The sequence below is a fragment of the Euphorbia lathyris genome, chromosome 7, assembly GCF_963576675.1.
Source record: "Euphorbia lathyris chromosome 7, ddEupLath1.1, whole genome shotgun sequence".
Taxonomy (NCBI): Eukaryota; Viridiplantae; Streptophyta; class Magnoliopsida; order Malpighiales; family Euphorbiaceae; genus Euphorbia; species Euphorbia lathyris.
The window spans coordinates 81,652,045-81,672,269 of record NC_088916.1 but is presented as its reverse complement, the minus strand read 5'-3'; the positions used below and the strand labels follow the sequence as shown (position 1 = coordinate 81,672,269).

At 34.2% G+C, this 20,225-nt stretch overlaps 1 protein-coding gene across 1 annotated transcript; it reads right to left on the bottom strand.

Annotated features, from left to right (window-relative positions):
- Positions 1 to 832: 832 nt before the first annotated feature.
- On the bottom strand, positions 833 to 19,441 carry LOC136200820 (uncharacterized). The gene is made up of 39 exons (XM_065991294.1): positions 19,145 to 19,441; positions 17,795 to 17,871; positions 17,144 to 17,243; positions 16,730 to 16,837; positions 15,775 to 15,891; positions 15,144 to 15,294; positions 14,024 to 14,271; positions 13,685 to 13,873; positions 13,380 to 13,456; positions 13,185 to 13,302; positions 12,700 to 12,783; positions 12,233 to 12,328; positions 11,986 to 12,087; positions 11,483 to 11,551; positions 10,647 to 10,742; positions 10,462 to 10,569; positions 9,541 to 9,654; positions 9,100 to 9,183; positions 8,843 to 8,971; positions 8,194 to 8,392; positions 7,965 to 8,108; positions 7,783 to 7,826; positions 7,451 to 7,534; positions 7,295 to 7,363; positions 7,130 to 7,206; positions 6,659 to 6,728; positions 6,091 to 6,240; positions 5,549 to 5,617; positions 5,200 to 5,344; positions 4,983 to 5,047; positions 4,827 to 4,892; positions 4,573 to 4,666; positions 3,901 to 3,937; positions 3,715 to 3,772; positions 3,488 to 3,598; positions 2,859 to 2,926; positions 2,228 to 2,294; positions 2,068 to 2,136; positions 833 to 1,184 (listed from the first exon to the last, which is right to left on the bottom strand). The coding sequence occupies exons 1-39, from the start codon at positions 19,175 to 19,177 to the stop codon at positions 1,098 to 1,100; spliced, it is 3,873 nt and encodes a 1,290-aa protein (XP_065847366.1). The 5' UTR covers positions 19,178 to 19,441; the 3' UTR covers positions 833 to 1,097.
- Between the last annotated feature and the right edge of the window lie 784 nt (positions 19,442 to 20,225).

The following is a 20,225-nucleotide window of genomic DNA, read 5'->3' as shown; positions in this document are numbered from 1 at the left end:
GCACCCTACTCACGGTTGTCATCATCAGTGTGGTCTCTTCATCTTCGTTGTCGGAATCTCTTCCTCTTTATTCTCCAATCATTTTGCTGCCTCCCAGCCATGGAAGTGTAGGGGCCGGAGCCCTCTCTGAACCTACCCTCCCATGGATTTTACAAGCAGCCAAAGGGTGAGTGAACTCTCCATGACCCTCCCTAGCGTAACCCATGGTCATCATCCATACTCCATATGAACGCCACCAATGAATTTTTTTTAGTACTCGTACCACCTGTACGAGTATGCATATGAACCAGGACTATTATAGAATTTCTCTCTTACCCAATACAAACCGTTTAATAACGGTTCAATGCGCCGAAAAATAAAAGAATCAGAGGGAATGAAAATAAAAGTAAGAAACTAGTAAGAAACTGGACAATTCCTTTCTTTTTTTACCTTAGTGAAACAGTAAATAAATATATATCAGAAGAGAAATAAAATATTGCTAACACTAAACACTAGATATTCACTTCGGAAGAGAGGGAGAAGGTCGAAAAGAAGAGGGGGTTAATTCCGGTAGAGGCAGCAGCCTACTCCGGCACCCCAAGAACTAGTGGGCTGTCTCCGCCACTGGTCATTCATACTCCATATGAACGCCACCAATCAATGTTTTTAGTACTCGTACCACCTGTACGAGTATGCATATGAACCGAGACTATTATAGAATTTCTCTTACCCAATACAAACCGTTTAATAACGGTTCAATGTGTCAAAATATAAAAGGATCAGGGTGAATAAAAATAGAAGTAAATACTGCATTTTCTATCCATTTATATAAGATGATAGGAAAAAGAACAAGTAAAATAACTGGACAATTCCTTTCTTTTTTACTTCAGTAAAACAGTAAATACACATCAGAAGAGAAATTAAATATTGCTACATTAAATACATATATATATATATATATGAAGAGAAATTAAATATTGCTAAAACTAAACATATATCTAAGATTAGCAGATTGAAGAAAAGATGTGTTCTTTCTTCTTTTACCTTTTTTTTTCTTTGAAAAAAAGAAGAAGAATCTACAGAAAGAACTATGATACATACAGAGAACTTCTAGCCTCTCATGGCTGCAATGAAACTGAGGGTCTATCTTCTGCCTTCTCAACAAGTTTACATCTAGAAGGTGGACCAAACATACTCAAAACTACCTGCAAATGATCGAGGCAACGAATATTATCAGACTCGAAAGATGAGGGAATTTTTATGTCTTTTCCGAGCTTTCAGCTAAATCACGATCATAATTATAATTGCGCTACTGAATTGATAAACAAATTACAGGAAGGGATGTCAAAATGGATTGTTGTGTCATAATTGTATTACGTAATCTGTATAATACAATTTTTAATGGTAATTGTATCAAATGGGTTATGTCAGGCGAGTTTTCTCTGTAAATCGTGTTGTCATGTCAAAATTGACAGCCTTAATTACAAGCCCTCAGCCTTTTTGTTCCTTAAACTACATGCCAATATCATTAATTCTTCATGATTTATCCAGGAGGTTGAGCCATAAGTACAAAAAAAAAACCCTTTAAACTTGCACCCATGGGGAAAACTCACCCGGAATTAACTTTTCGGGCTAACAGACCTTAAGGATGCTTTATCTACAGTTATCAAGGCATGTTTTACACTCGGGAAATTATTAAAAGCACCCGGTTCTCCATGTCAAATGGAGGACTTTCCATACATATTTTGACATGTTTAATATGAACTCAAATATATTATAAGAGGCCCCACTATTTTATTTATTAAGTGGGTCACACTACACGTGTCCAAATATGAATTGAGGTCTTCCAAATGACATGAAAGATCATATACTTAATATAAGAACTCTTTACACTCATTTTTATTTTTCTTAACTCCATGTAACTCTGAGTTGACAAGTTTTACCTATTTATAAACGTTAAATTGGATCAATTTGTCTAGAGAATACAAAATATTTGTACTTCTAGCCCAGTAAATTGGAATTAACAAATTAATAATGATTTCAACAAGCAGATGCACATAGGAATTAAGAGAAGATTTATAAACTTACTGGTAAGAACAACAGCCCATGTAAGAAACCGAGAACGACAAGTGCTAGGTACATCTTAAAGTAATAAACCTGCAGAATACATGGAGCAAAGATTATTAATAACAATGGAAAGTATGGGGTTGGAATATGAAACTCTTAGTTGAGTGTAAGTATAAGAGACCACAAAAACTTCTGTCCTTGAGAAGCAAAGAACGAGAACTCCGACTAACTTTGTTAGCGTGATTCCGCTGCAGTTCATCACAAGAACATAGAATTAATCAATTAGAAAGAACATTGAAGTAGAAGATTTTAGACAGGAATAATGGTAAGTTAAATTAAAAACAAAATTCATGTTTGAAGAAAGGTCTTGGAGAATTTCATAACGATGAGCCATCTATTTCATCATAAACAAGCTTTTCTTTGTCAAAAGATGATAAAATTCACTTCTCTTTCCCACCATAAATCTTTTGTTCTTTTTGAGTGAGTGTGCCAACAAAATAACTACTAAATATCCCACATTCCGTAATTAGGAAGCTATATAGGTTCTTATAAATGTAAGAACTCCTCCTTTTTTACAGTGAGCTAAGTCTTTGTTTATATGGTATCAGAGCGTCTAACGGTAAGATGGACCTCTGTGGTATACGCAGATATTCTACATTGCTTAATTAGAGAGTTGTATGACTTCTTATATATATGAGACAATCATCACCTTTCGTGTACCTTTTGGGATAAATTAGGTCTTTGTTTAAAATAATACACGAGTTGTAGCAATCTAGATTCTTATCGCTTTGAGCCAGAAAAAGAAAAGGAACCTGAAGACTGAAGCGCCCATTGTACGAAGAGCTTCCTTTACCCTTTGGTTTCTATCTCCGCTACTTACCTGTAGAAGAGAAAGAGAAGAAAATTCATATCAGCTAAACTGAAAGAAACATTCAATTGGCATAAAGTAATATTGCATGGAAATGGATACGGAAACTGAAACAAACATCAAGAAATGATATTTGTAAGAGATATAGGAAGCAGATTCATGGAGAAAACATGTAAATAATAAAAATACAAGAGTATTTCTATTAAATTTTTTATACATTAAAAAAAGGTACATACAAGTTGCATAATAGAGGGAAAAAAGAAAGTTTTTCATTTTGAAAGTTTGTAGGAGATGATCTAGAAAATATTAGGATCCATTGAACATGTGATTAGCATTAACACGAGTTTTCAAATTCTAAGAAAGGAGTTTCCATTTTTCTTAAATTACGAAAAGATGACCTGAAATGTTGGGTACAAAACCCGAGAGTTTCAGTTTTCGAAATGTTTCCAGAAATGTGAAACACTTTAAAATCAAAGTTTCTGTGCAACATAGGCATAAACTTCCAGAAAGTCGAAAGCAATGCCTCTTTTAAAGGAATATAAGGAAAGAAAAAAGAGATCAAATGATGCTTACTGAGAAGGCATGTGTTATATGTACACAGAACTCAACACCGATGCCCACGGACATGATGAGGTTAACAACAGAAATAGCATTCAGTTGAATACCCAAAACTGCCATCGCGCCCTGAGGAATATCATTTAAGCCAGTGGAACTTCATCTTGTAAGCATAACTCATAAGGAATATAATTGTGAAGATAAAAGAGAAATATCTCTATTCATTGTTAGGCGAGAAGAGGTACCATGAGATCCACAACAATCATCACCAAGACTAGCAAAATGATTGCTGAACTCCATAAACTACATTCAAACGAACAAAAGAAGAAAATAAATATTAGAACTTTTCCACCTTTTCTTGGATTAATTCTTTTGGAAAGAACAGTGAAGACCAACTCTGTTACATTCTTCTCTGAAATACAAGTACTAACCTGCATGTAATAACTAAACAAACAACAAATACAGCACCTGTGATAACAAAGAAAAAAGGAGAAAAAAGTCCAATCAGCACAGTACACGAGAGGATATAAATAAAACTGACACGTATAACCATTAACAGTAAATGCAGAGAGGAAAATCAGGATTTAGCTACCCCCATGGTCCTCCAACTACTAGAATGGAAAAGAATTGCCATTACACTTTAATTCTTAACCAGAAACCCCTTGTTGTTTGACTTTTGTTTCTTTGCTAGTCCTTTTTACTCTAAATCAGCAAACTCATTTGCCGGAGATGCCAAGTGGGTCTCAAGTCACTACTTTTTTGACAGTTGGACTAGAGATGCAAGAAGAAGAAAATTCGTTGTTTTTTTTTACTTCCCACTTGGCATCTCCAGCAAATGGGTTAGCTGATTTGTGGTCAAAAGGACAACCAAAAATCCCAAAGTCAAACAGTGAAGGGTTTTCATTACAAAATAAAGAGTTATGGAAATTCTGTTCCAATTCTGATAGTTGGAGGACCACGGGTGTCATTAACCTGGAAAAATTATCATCTCCAGCTATTGTATGTGATGCAAAAGCAAATATGGTATTGTAATGAAGAATGTTCATGAACAAGAAAATAGGAATAGATTAATTATTGAAACACGGGCTTCTTGAGTTACCAACCAATTGCAATAGCCAGGTTCATCAATGCCGTCTTCCATATATTAAGGTATTGTTCGAAAAACATATAGAAGACTGAGTACGGGAATATCTCAATCTGCAGAGGCAAAGAAATGTCATTTAATACTGGCACGAACCCAACATGCAAACATGAATGAGCAAGTCCAAAATCTAAGAAGAAAAACTTATTTTGTTTCAAAAGGTTTTGTAACATCAGTAAAACTATCCAGTCAGCTAATATAGCCTTCATTTCTTACCTTTAAAGAATCAGACATCCTTGAACTGAATTCTTTAGCAGCTCTCATCGAATTGACATAGTCAACCTATATTGAAATGCATTAGTTTATAAATGATTCTTCAGGGAAAACAAGAAAAAGGACACCGAGTTACATGAATATAAATCAGAAGTATACCTGCTTGTTGAGAGGCGTGTGATATGTGCGGAAGGATGATGCTTGAATAACACCATTCTCATATCCTGATCATACAAATGATAAGAATACACATCACATTCATTTAACAAGTCCTTACATGATGTCTACGTTTTTCAAGCAAGCAAAGCAGGAGTTGTCCAAAAAATAAATAAATTGGATAGAACACATTGGAGAAGAAATATTTGATTTGACAAACCTTCCAGCTCTACACTGCTACTGTAAGCACCATGGCCCCCTTTAGCACAATCAGCAGAAGGCAGCGCATTAAGGAACCATGGGAGTTTATCCATAAATTGTACTGTAGATGGACGATCGTTATTCAAATCTGAATGACGGAAGCACTGAAAAAGTTCAAGAATTGTTAGGAATTAACCCCCATTCATCTAAAATTCAAGAACAACCAAGCCTTAGTGGCAACTAGTTGCGCTAAGCTATACTTTGTTGTCCCTGAAAACGAGACAGGCTGACTCCTTAAAAAAATTGACTGTCAAAAGTAGAAGCGACAATTAAAGCAATTGGACAGTGAAATATGTCTTATAGCTCACCGTGGTACAATCTTTGCAAACTCCAGCACTGAGATCACAAGAACCAGAATCAGCAGAACAGCATGGAGGCTGAAAAAAAACATAGCATAATCAGTGGCAGGGAATAGGCAAAGTTGAATGATGGTTTTAGTGAAAATAAATGTCCAAAATTTGAGAAAGAAAAAATGTTCTTTCTTAATATAATAATAATAATAATAAAGATTAATAACTATATGATAAAATAATAATAATAAAGATTAATAACTAATGAAAATTGAACATGTTTTAATATCTCTCAATAAGAAGTTCCTAATATCTATCTTAATATAAACAAGAACAATCACAACATAGAATAACAAAAACATTGGTAAGTGAAGAAAAGTTATAAGCATAAAAAACAACAATGAAAATAACAAAACAGAAGCAAGTTACTAGAACGTAAAGCAAACAGCAACAGAAGCCATGTGACCTAACATTCATGGGGAAAAATAGCAAAGCATTGCATCAGGATTAATTTTACCCAAAAATGAAAAGATTTTTTACTTCAATAAACAGATGATGACCTGATCATTAGGGGGACAATAACTAGCATTGGTGAACTTCCGACAGCAACCAAAAGCCTCTGGTGATATCCATACAAGAAAATCATCGAGCCATGAAGCTGCTGGCTTAGCGATATAGCTCAACTCTGGAGTTAAGGATGCTCTGGCAATCTAAAGAAGCAAGAAGTTTATGATCGTTGTGAAAAAAAAAAATACAATCCTATCAAGATGTGAAAAGCATGATTAATTGCCAAAGCAATTGCAAACTTCAACAATAGTTCAGATTTACGCGATAATAGAAATAGGTATCACGATTACAAAATTTAGTCTTAAGATATAAGCTGTAGTATCTTTCCAGAAAAATCCAAATTTTAAAATTCAAGTTTTGCAACTGTCTCAACAAACCCTTTTGCCAATAGTTCAAGTACTTCAATGAACTGTGCTGCACTTCATAAATAAATAATCCACCATAAAGAAATGGCATGTGTATCTATCCGGAATGGTGAACAAGACCACAGGCTTGAAAGTATACGAGGAAATGTAAAAGACTTCATCTATTAATTAGATTAGATAAGGAGACAAGCATTACCTCATTTAAAAGAGAGTCTGAATCACATTTGCTAATTGAACACAACTGATTTGTATGTCTTGATTCTGAACTGAGGACAGAACACCATCAGAATGAAGATCTAAGGCATGAAAATCTTAATAGAAATTGACCAACATCTCCCCTGACAGCTAAAGGTTCAGTTATTATTCAAAATGAGAAAATCATAATTCCAAAAATTTGACCTGGAAGCTTTTTCTGTCAATTCTTCCATAAACACAGATGTAGTAGTATGCTTACATAATATGTTTCAAAATGGATTTACAATAGCAAAAGTACATTTTATTCTTAACATTTGCAGCAAGCTTAGACAATGCAGCAGAGTACAAAAACATAGCACAAACTGTCAGTTAGATCTTACTAAACCATAGGTTAGCAACAGGAACTTATAACAGATTTCAAGGGATAAAATAATGAACATCAAACTTGAGGAAAAAAGAAAGTACTTATTACCTATAATTGTAGTTCTTCACAACAAAGTACACTGGAGGACCAATCCTAAGATACTCTGAAACATTATTAAAATAACCCTGCAGAACCAGAACACATGTATAATTAACCAAAAGAAAGCTTGTGGAAGAAATATCCAACAAATTACAAAGAAATATCCAAGTGAACCTGAAGATAGGAGTCTTGTGGAAGAACAATCTTCTGTTCCAAACCAGGTTCAACCCTAGTGGATAACGCCTATGAGGTTCAGAAATTTTTAGGAATGTAAATGTCCAATAACTTGCAGAATCGGGAAAATATGAAACCAAATTACAGGTCACTTACAATACAAGCCAATGTCAAGGCAGTAAAGATGGAAACAACAGCTATCTTAACTCCCCAAAGACTGAGAATAGGCGCATGGATCTCCTGTAGAAAAAAGAATATTAAAATTATAAAAACTGATGACAAGTGAAGAAAACAAATTACTGAATCAAAATAATAAAACCGCCTTGGAGCACGTACAAACATTAGAATTTGTATCATTAGGCTCACTACTTGAGCATCTTTATGTCATACTTAATCCAAATGCAAATATATGAGCTTATGTAATCTAGTTGAGAGAATATAGAAGAAGGCTTGTCAAGGTACAACTTCCTAAAATACAAGTCTCTTACCGTCATATATCGAGCGAGTAATCCAGGCCTTCTCCCGCCAGTGCCTAAATTTTCATAGAACATATAAATAATAATTCATGACAAGTTCAAATGAAATGAAATGAAACTAAGGTATTTGCCAAACAATGTATTGTATAGAAAAGAAGGTATGCATAACATAATATGAATTAAAGAAACTCCACCTTTCTCAGAGTCAGGATATGATGAAGAAAGTTTTAGGCATGGAAAACAATCAACCCTCTTATCCTCAGCTCTCAAAAAGTCAAAAACTATCAAGGCAACAAATGCAGTAACTTGCAGAAGGAAGTCCAAAAGCACAGCTAGTGCTGCAAAAGTGAGCATAAAATGGTGAGGCAATTTTCAAAAAGGAGCTGTGAATAATTATCATATAAATAAAAATAGACATATCACCTGCAAACATGGAAAACACGCGACATGCTGGCATAGGAATAAAACTCCCAACTGCAAATGCTAACACCTCGGATAGACTAGCAAGTGTTATAGATGGTCCAACTTCCACAAGTGCATTGCTTATCCGTCCTTCAAGTGGCAACTCCAACGGTTGCCGCTTAACAGCATGCACCAATATACACATGTTGTCCACTCCTACCTGATAAAAAGACATTCACATAACCCAATTTTTTTTTTTACGGAAATAGCAAAATTAATAGAAAGGTTGCTCAGTCAATCATCTAGAAATTCAGAGTACAATTGTGTACATTTTTCAGATAAAGAAATACAAGATTTTTATTTCAGCTGTATTAATTTTTCCACGTTCAATTTTATCCCAATTCCCAAGAAATCTCATCAGACCTATCCTATTCACCACCTATATGCGAGATAAATGCTGCAGAATATAAAGAAGGTAATATGGTCACCGGTTTTTCTGTTCATCTAACAAACTACTGATTAGCTAATAAGAAGAAATAAAAGTTTGGAATTGGGACTGCAAGTCAAACCTATGCAACATAATTACTTTGCAGAATGTATAATGAGCAAAGAACCGATTACTACATGTCACATGATCAAATTTAGTCAAAAAGTGAAGGAAGCAACTTACTGCTAAAACAAGAAATGGGATGACCTCCATGATGATTAGTGTAGATTTGACCCCAATGGCACTAAAAAATCCAACTGATGCTAGTACGGAAAGCATAACAAGCATGACTCCAGAAAGCCCAAGCAATACCTGGAATGCAACCAATTATTATTTGAATGATGAGAAAGAAAAATGCCAACTGCATAAAGAAACCAAGTAATTGATATAAACTTTTTGAAAAGGAATTGAGTTCTATGAGGAGAATGGAAGATACATACCTTAGATGAAATGTAAAAAGAAGACAAACGTGGTGAGTCACCCAAGGTAAGGGATATATAGGCAAACATCACCAAATAACTTATCTGAAATGCAATGCCAAGAACGAGAATAATTAATTACACAGTCCAAAATGAATATTGATGATTTCAATCTAAAAGGGAAAAAAATTCCAAGTCATGTATATAGTTCACTAATCAGTAGAATCATCAACACTAACTTTAAATATCAATTCAACCATTTCTACAACGTAAATTAACAATGATCGTCCCAACATACAGATTGCTCAGTCAGCTGATAGTTAACATTTTCACATAATGCCATGACTTTCAATCTAGATCTTGAAAAATCTAAGTGTCAGATTTAGGACACAATGCATTGTATAATGTCTACTTTTTTCTACAAATTAAATAGAAAAAGATTTCAATAAAAAGAATTCTAACCAATATTGTAATGACATCTGCAGTACTTTCTCTTTTCAGTTCCTCCTCGATAGAGCTTTCCGATGAAAATGAAAGTGTAAGATTTTTCGTTTGGACCATTGGCAATAATTCCTCCTATTATACAAAACAAATGAGACATTCAGATAAAATGCAGAAAAAAGGAGAATCCTGAAGCCATCACCATCAAAATACATGATGAGAGACATGCATTACCACATCAAACAATCAGAAATATGGAAACTTCTATATTAGGTCAGATCCAATATCCATTTTCACTCATTTCTAATCTTAGCATCCATAATTATGTTTAGGATCAGGTTCCAATCCAATGTCTTTCACTTTTAAGTTTGACTCATGCCCACCCACCCCATTGCGGATTTAATAGGAACCCTAACATAATAAAAAACAGACTAGACTTTGAACGCAGAGAACCTATTTCACTGTAATTCACTTCGCTAATACATATAATCTTTTAACGTTAATGACTCCTCCACAGATTTGGACAAAATCAAAGCACAAATAATTTAATACCATACAAACATCATGTTTCATTCTATGTGTATGTAGAAGTCAACTTGTAATTATCCCTCTAATATGAAAAGCATAATATAATTTCTCTTACAGATTTCTATAAGTAGAGATCATTTTGCAGAAAAGAATTTCTTAAGAGACTAATGAAACCAGGGTCTTGCTTTATGTTGGATACATACTTTAAAGCATAATATGAAATATGGATTTTAAATGATTATTTGTATCAACATGAAAGAAACTTGTACAAGTATTGCCAAATAACACCATATCTAGCTGGTACCATCAAAAAGAGAATAAGATATGACATGGACCAAGAGACCTCAAGCTGAGAGAATTCTCGAAGTAAAGAATAATGACATTAAAGGTTACTGAAATGCAAAAAAAGCAAACCTTTACTAATTGAATGAAGGCCTTTTCCCAAGCAATAGCTTTATCATTTGTATTCCCTTCTTTATCGATCGCATTGTTTACTGGATAAGTTACTAAGAATGCAGAAGCCTGTCTCCGAAAAATCATTACAATGTCACACAAATAATTGATGGCTTTATCTGCTATTAACAAAGGGGGAAAAATACCTCTGAATAATTGCTCCCTGAAAAACCACCCAAGGCAGTGCTTGGCTCAAGAGGGCCTTTGAAGGCACTCATACATTTGTCTGCTGAGGTATAATGCTGAAATAACATGCAGCATATAGTTATTATAAGCCAAATTGAGGAAAAGTACGTCATAAGGATAATCAAGAAAATGGATTAATTTCTGGGGCTTGTTTGAGAAGGGAGGGAGGAAAAACTTACATTTTCATCATTAAATTTAAACCAATATTAATTAGAAAAAGTAGAAAAACATATAAAGGAAACAACCTTAAGACACCACATAGATATTTTTGTCAGTTCAGAGACTTAAATATGGTTAAAACATTTATCCCAATTGATTCAACACAAACAAACTTAGGAACCAACCAGGGAAATGCATGTATGACACCATGCAAGAGGAACCTGTAATGTATCTGACTATGCATACTATATTCTTTTAAAACCCACCAGCATGTAGATTTTTCTTTCCCAGCATAAGAATCATGTCTAAATTAGTCAAATAAGGTTAAGTACGTAATTATGCGGGAAGCCAATATTCTGGTATACAATCAACCAATAAAAATAACCAAGTACACAAGATCCACTGCATCGTCAACTTCTATTAGTAGTGAATTAGTGCAACTTCAATTTTCAAACAACATATCAGCAAAATAGCCAATTTTACAATATATATATAATATATATATATATATATATAATCTTAAACATAACATCAGTGTGCACAAAAAGTTGAACAAAATTGGCATACTAACTTATAGTTGATACAAACATATTCCACAGCTATAACAAGAATGGTGATGGAGCATATCAAACCATACCTGCAAACAATAGTTCACATGCTCAACTCCCCCATAATCTTCAAAGTTTTGAGGATCCATTTGGAAATACTGATCAAAAAGAGGAAAAAGGAAGAACATTGGTCACAAAGAAAACAATACAGTGAGTGAAATGCATTTCCAGTCAGTTTGTCCAAATGAAAATGTAATAGTTGGACCTCATTAGAGATGCATGAACAGAAAAACTCAAAAGCAGATATCTGAGGAATTTTACTAGCTTGGGGAATTATTGCAAAATAGAAGTAGAAGATAAATACATTAGTCATTTTTATGTGGAACGACCGTTACATGTCAGTATGCCAACATAGAAAACTGAAAATATACTAATCATTTTTTATGTGATGTAAATATTGATAAAACATAGCACAATAGCAACAGTATCCCTTTACGTATTAAAAAAACAGAGAATGCACAATATTTTATGCCCACTCAGGTTTCTTTTCTAAAATTTATCCCAAATGAGAACAACCAGGAAAGAAATGGACCTGCAAAACACTTTGAGTAGCACAATCTTGGTCCAATGGCTTCAGGCAAATATCTGTAAGAGAGATCATTGATCCAGAATAATTTGCCTGGATTCCATCAACCTGTTAAGATTTAGTACAATTAAGCACAGATTACCTAGAGCAAAAGTTAAATTAGGCATACAGAACTGAGATTCAGTTCAATTTAGTATAATTCACATAAAAATAAAAATCCAACATATTCAGAAGCAACGCCAGATATGAATACCTTCTTTTGTATTTCAAAGAGTAACTTAATATTGTTCTCTGTCACAATACTTGGTGATTTTCCATCCACAGCATTGGGAGGAGTTGCTATAATAAGCTGAGAAGGGAAAAAATATTTTTCTTTAGTTATTTTCATGAGACATTAAGAATGAAGATATGTCTGCCATCATGGAGTTTTATCCTGATTGCTCACAGGCCACAGCTAATAGTTGACTATAAGAGCATTATCAGGCAATAACTTGTAGAGAGATTTGGATGCAATCGATCAAATTAAGCACAAAATACATATATAGGAATCATGCACACTAAGTCCACAAGTAAAAGATAAGTGCAAACCTTTCGAAGGTCCTGAATGGTGTACAAAGTATCTATAGTTCAGATCTAGAAGTTACTGCTTGCCTATCTTGGAATAAGAACATAAAAATGCACTTGAAAAGGTGAAAACCCAGAAGAGAATTAATGCATAACCTGCTCAATTCTGTAAAATGGAGCTAAATGGCTGTCAAAAAATCTTTTCTCTTCTGCAGCTTTACTGCCAGGTCCCACCCATAGCTGAAACAGTACATTAATTAGAATTGTAAATATATGCTGAAAATCAAGTACAAAAATATATATAAGATAATTATATAAGACATATAAACAACTTCTAAAATACTAAGTAGTTTTTCAATGGCTTAACAAATAAATGCAAATACGCAATGCTTATCCATTGACATAATTCTATAAACTGCTTATGATAATATTCCTTTAATCAATAATTACTTGCAGTACTGATTGATTAAATCACTAATCTAATTGATGCCACAGCAGGTCAAATGCACAAAAGAAAATCACATGCAAAAAGGAGAACCAAAAATGAAAGCGTCCAATACAACAGTGTGTACACAAAGAGCACTGACAGCAAGGCCTTTCAGCTCATAAACAAATAAGGCAATTTAGGTGCCACATCATACCTTCTCAGGCCGTGTCTCCACCTTAAAACGGATCAGACCTAAACAAAGTAGAAGCACTACAGCCAAAGACACGCTTAACACAAGGAGAGGATGTCTAGCTACCCATGTTCCGTATCTCCTGAACATACAGTAACCACAGGGTTAAGAAAAATAATCTACTTCATTGTTTCAAGCATTAACGGGATAGGCAATAACCTGTAGAACTTTGACATATATCCTTGCACAATTGAAAGTTGAACCCTGTTGCCAGTTTGAGGTGAATCTTCAGGCATCTAATAATTAACAAGTTAATTATTTAAGAAATGTCTTCAAATGAGATAAACCAACAAGAGTAAACAGGGGTACAGGACTACAACTTAATACTTATTCACTCGGTGAACTTTCTATGAATAGTATAAAGCTCAAACTGAATCAAGACAATAAATATCAATTACTAAATGATCAGTAAGAAAAGACCATTAGAATTTCACTAGAAGGATCAGGTGAGAAATTTGGAGCACCTGCATCGGTAGACTCTCATCCTTTCGCCTAACAGTAGAATGGACTTCACCACCATCCACGATATCTGGCAGTGGTTTCATTGTAGAAGTCTGGTTCATTTTTCTTTTTCGGTGAAACAAGCCCCATCCCAAAAATATGGAGACCAATACAATATAAAGGATAGTTAGAGAAAAATCAATGCATTTGGCCTGCATAGATAGAGCAGCAAAGCTGAATCAGCAAAATGTACTACTACCCAAAAGAATAAGAACTTTGAAGGTATTCACCATTAGACTCTGGAATAAGTACATCAATGAAAAAGCTATGATTCAAAGTTCTCAGACTGCATAAATCCTCACCTTAATAGATCCAATTCTCACTGAGCAGGAATTTCTTTCATGCTGTGGAGGAGGAGCTGTATTGGCACAAACAGTAGAAGAGGGACAATCACCGCAAGAACATCCCAGTGAAACATCACCACATGAATATGTAGACACATTCATAGGTTTCATTCCAGAAGAATCAGGAGCAGTTGCCTTAAATGTAATGGCGTATGGTGAGCCTGGTAGGTTAGGGGCTGCTCGTCTACCAATAAAGGCAAACCAATCTGCCACAAGTAATAACAGCATAAACACTATAAGTCATGCAGAGGTATAGAGAGTCAAATAGAATATATGCAATTGGCATTAATATAACCAAAAAGGACAACCATCACACCAGTCAAATATGCACAAATAATAAAGATATCACTGGTTCTAAGCTATCACTGGTACGTCCTATTCAAAGTAGTGAATAACTCAAAGACATAAACCTACAGATTCAGAGCCTCCTACTTTGTGGGATAGCATAAGCTAGAAAAACTCATCTGTCAGAAATTATTTCCTGCATTAAACAGTGGTCGATGATATTTCCCTGGCTCAAATCTATCTTAGAAGGCCTTTCTTCCACTAAAATCATATTCACTACCATATTCCAATTCGAAGTTTGAAGTTATGGAGAGATTAAGTGCAACATTCACTTCTATGGCAGGCAAATTATGTGCAACTCTCCTGCCAAGAGAATTTCTCTTTAGAACCAGTAGGAAGACAAGTTATGTGCAACTTCATCTCAAAGAATCAATCCCTGTCCACAACCAATTCAAGGTCAATGGAACCGCATTATTGATATGTTCACTTATTTCAATCATCATGAATTTCCTTACTAGTCACTAACGAAACCCTTTCGGAACTTTAAGATCAAACTTTTGGACCATTTGTCCTTAGAAATAAAATCTTAGCACCTCAAAACATAGGATGCCATATTCATTGACTAAGAACCTGCTTGTTACTTAACCCATCCATATACTTAGCAAGGAAGGGCATCTTACTTGGTGATTTCTATTTGTGGGTGGGTAGGTACAACGTATATCAATGAGATATGCCATGTGCGCATGTGAAAATATGATAGAAAGAAGTTGCATCTTTCGAAATATAATGGTACCTTTGAAATTTTGAGCACCAGCACCAATGAAGTTCAGAGCTCTAGTATTCATGGTACCAAACTTCACATCCTTGCAGGATTCATATAAACCTTCACCAAATGCATCATTTATGTAGAAATCAATCCCATCCACTGTCGAATTGTTTTTAACCTGAAAAAAGGACAAGACAACTTCACATTTTTAAGGAGATTCATCTATTTCCAAAAAGTCCAATAAGGAACAGCTCAAATGATACCAATGATCCCCATAACTGTAATGGAAAATGCATGCTTCTATTAAACAAGATGACAGATTCGGGTATAAGAGATAAGACTGAAATGCAAAATATAGAGGTTATACTGGAACTTATATACAAACCTATTATGAGGTAGAGAATATAAGCTATATAATATAACCCCGTCAGATAAAATGCTATAGGCTTATAGCATGTCATTGCAAACAATAGATGAATGCAACAATTGATATATTAGAGGGAACAGATCATAGAAACCTAATCCAATTAGAGATATATCTCCTTCCTGATCCTAAATGAATTGAGATGGCATGCAATACTTCATTGGTAATGATAATGAGAGCACAAAACGCTTTACTATAGTAAGCATGAAGATTCTACTAATAAGTAATCCTGACCTTGGAAATTGCAGTCACATTGATAAATAAACTCTGATGTGGAGAGCAGGAAAGCTCACAAAAGAGATTCAAAAAGTTTCTTAAACATGCTGGACAGCCAACTAGAAAAGGAATTACCTGCAAAACAAACAAGCATATTTAGCATATTTTTGCAAAGAATCTCAGCTGCAAACCTTTAAGTGAAGCACAGCCAATGATTCTTAGCGAAGTCATAAATTTACAGGGAAGCTACAGTTATAGCATACATCGAACTCTTTGGCATATTAGCAGCAACATAAATGGAGAACAAGAGAACAAAGATTGAAGTCTTCATTTTATACAGAAAAAAAAAAAAAAAAAAAAAGTTAGGATTCCGTATGACACATGCAGGACTACAAAATAAAGCCCAAAACCTTTCGGAATTCTGTGGAACATGTTGCTCACTATGTCCCATTGGCAGTACCGGCCCATGTTTCTCAGGAGTGGCAAAGAGTAAGAGATAAATATGTAGGGAAAAATCACAAATTTCGGGAGGCTAATTGAAACACATTAAAAACGTAAGATACAAAATTGTAAAACTAAAAAAAATGTGGCAGGGGCCAGGGCCCCTATGGGCCACCAAGTAGTACGCAACTGCTAAGAACATCAAGCTCTTCACAGATGAAGAACTTATAAAGGGTATGACATATTACAAGATTAACTAGCAAAAACTCGAGTCAAATAATGCATATTATGTGTAGTTGCTAGAATAATGGACAATTTAAATCCCTCAAAGAAAGCACTGCCATAGGTGTGAATTCTTATCAAAGGACAATAGTTCCATAGGCATTCACCATAAGAAAGGGAAGAAAATCAACTTCGTGTAATTATATTCAAACATTAAAGACCATGAAATCCACAGGGAAAAGGCTGAAACTTAGGAAGACCTCCTAGTAATAAGACAAAACATTGGTATTAAGGAATATAGAGTACTTACTTGCTGCACTTGTGACCTTAATGTATCAAACTGTGCTTCTGAGCAACAAACATTGCCAGTGATGGTCGGGCACAAACTTTGGATTTTTTGTGAAAGCAAGTCATCTGGCTGAGAAAAAGAATAATAATCATACAGTACTCAGGAAAATTTAAGAAGTACAATCACAATAACCTTTACACTCTTAGAACCAAAAACAAAAGAAGCATCCTTCTAGCGATACAGGATAAATTAAACAAAGAGGGGATATGGCTCCATTACTCTTGTTCAACATGTGCAGAGAAAAAACCTCAAACAGAAACAGATGAGTAAGATGTATAGAATTATAAAAGTCAGACCCTATCAGATGAACTTCCAGCTATAATAAAGAAAAGAAGTAGAATTAATAGGATAACAGGTTCCACTCTTAACACATACCTTCACAGATGGGGTGCCATGGGGACAATTCAATACTTTTCCATCATCACGTGTTCCACAGAGATCGTACATAGCACAATATTCATCGGAATGCCTTTCCCTAAACATATCAAAGAGAAAGCATGAATTCCCTGATGGTTATAGATAAGATAAACAGAACAAAATTAAATTTCTTTGGACAAGCAATAAAAAAAAAATAGCAGAGACACTGTCGTGGAATCAATTGAACTAAAATGCAATTGAACTAAAAACTTAGATTGATAGTTAAGGCCCAATTCATATTATCAAGCTGCAGTCCCATTCCTAAAATGAACTTGAAGCTTATTTGGTATTTTATTGAGCTACAAGTTCAAAATTGTGCAACAATAGGAACTTTTCAGAAGCAAGTGTTATATATAGCTTACTAAAATTTGGGCATCAGAAGGTTAAAATAAAAACTTCAGAAACCAAAATTCGCTTGAGTGGTTAATGTTTCAAAACACTAATTGAAAGAGAATCTACAAGAGCTGGAACCCATTAATCGGATTAATTACCAAAATAAAAAATGAAACTTCGAAAAGTAATGGCCCAACTCATTTCTACCTATAAATCTGTCAGTAAATAGAAATGTTTGAACATATGATGGTACGGCATACTACAAAAATGTCTCACCCAGATACGGCTTTAGATGCCAAAAGTAATTGCATATCAGACACCTCCGCATGGATGACGGATGTAATACAAAGAACCTGAATACACACGAAATTCAGCATTAAAAACAAAAGTACCATTACGTTACTACTTAAATTCAAAAGCCACGCTAAAAAGTAAAAAGGAACCTAAAAGAATGTTAGTCACACAGTTCGCGTGACGACTGATCCAAAAATTTCCCTAAATCAATATGGTTAATAGTGGAAAAAAATAGGCCAAAACTTTATTAGCATATTTTAGTAATTTTAAGTCTTCATTGAGTTCATAAAAAACAGACAAAATAGCATAAATTTTGAAAAGAAAATTTCTAAAATTGTACATACATATTGAAGAAAAAGAAAAAGAAGAAGAAACTCAGGTGGATTCACATGGAGAAAAATGAATTCCGTTTTCCACATCTGTTGACTAATTTATTTCTCCATGAAATTACTGCTATTTAACTGCTGCAGATTCTATTCCATTAATACGAAAAGTAAGAATTTTCTCTTTTATGACCAAACAAAAAAATGGCATTTTAAAAAAGTAAAAGAAAAGCTCTGCACATTATCGTCTTCACAACTTCACCAGAAAACAAAACAAGCAAGTTCTTGAATCCTCACATTTCCGATTCCATCCACCATTTTTTTTTATAAAATACAAAATTAAGCACACAGAAAGCATGAGACCAACCCTGGCAATTGTTCAGTGCTTTAACTGCCATCAAACATATTTAAAAATAAATAAATCGAAACGCAAACTTCCTTTTCCCCTGCCATCTTCACAATTTCACCAGAAGACAAAATAAGCAAGTTCTTGAAGCCTCACATTTCTGATTCCATCCGCCATTTCTTTTTAAAATACAAAATTAAGCACACAGAAAGCATCAGAGCAACGCTGGCAATTGTTCAGTGCTTTAACTACTGCCGTCAAACAGATTCAAAAAAAAAAAAAAGTCGAAACGGAAGTTTCCGTTTTCCCTGCACAGTACACACTTTTTTTTTCTCGATAACCAAACAACGATACTAAACACAACCACAACTAAAACAGAAATTCAGATGCTGAAAAATAACAGAGCAGCCTGTTTCACCAAATCGAAACAATCAATTCATTGTTTTCCTTCTCCGATAACGAAATGGCAACAGAGTAATCGAAAGAAGAAGCTCCATTGTTCCTACAATGAAAATCGATAACCAAACAACAATTCTAAACACAACCACAACTAAAACAGAAATTCAGATGCTACAAAATAACAGAGCAGCTTGTTTCACCAAATCGAAACAATCAATTCATTGTTTTCCTTCTCCGATAACAAAATGGAAACAGAATACTCGCCTGAACCAGAGCAATCGAAAGAAGAAGCTTCATTGTTCCTACAATGAAATCTGATGCAAGAGGTCGGTGATTGATTACTGTGTGAACATAAGAGAGATACAGAGAAGAAGAAGAAGGTTGTGATTGAAAAGAAGGTTGAGGATGAGTTTATATATATATATATATACTGAGTCAGAACGAGTTAGTAACAGTGGAGAAGAAGAAGAAGAAGAAGAAGAAGAAGTGAAGAATTTAGCAGTCTTCTTTCTTTCTTTCTTTCTTCCTCAAATATAGCTGCTGGCTCGCAAAGGCAAACAGTTCTTTTTTTCTTTCTCCACGCTCTTCAATGTCCCAAATTGTATTTTTTTTAAATTACTTAATTGCCCTTTCTTTCGGTTATTTTGTCTCCTAATAGAAAGGTAAATTACACTTATGACCCCTGAACTATAAGAGTATCTACGTCCTTCCAATCCCGGGTTTTATGAGAGAGACCATTGTTTAAAATAAAATAATAAGTAGATGTGATGCATTTTATTAATTATTTATTTAATAATACAAATAAAATGAAGGTGTAAAAATACCTTAACGTTTTGGGTCAAGAGTAATTTTATCCTAAACATTTAAAATTGTGCAATTTTACCTCTAACGTTGGAAGCCAATAGCAATTTTATTCCTAACATTGATAAATTGAGTCAATTTGAGAAATAATTCATCAAAATGTCTTTTCGGTCATGAATCTTGTCATCTACACTTCACACGTGCGCCATTTTATCAGTAACAAATCACAAACTTATGTTGGGATGTGAAAAATAATAATAAAATATATATACTGTCTTTTGTATGAATTGGATAAAAAAAAGTCAAAAAATTCATCGAATTTATAAATATTAATCTTTAATTCTATTATTAAATTATAAAAAAATGAAATTCTTTTTTAGAACGAATTGATATGCAATTGGTGCAGAATTAGGAACAAAAATATCTGTATTTTACAATAGTGTCTCAAATTGATCCAAATTATCAACGTGAAGGGTAAATTTGCTCTTGGTTACTAACGCTAGGGGTAAAATTGCACCATTTTAGATGTTAGGGGTAAAATTGC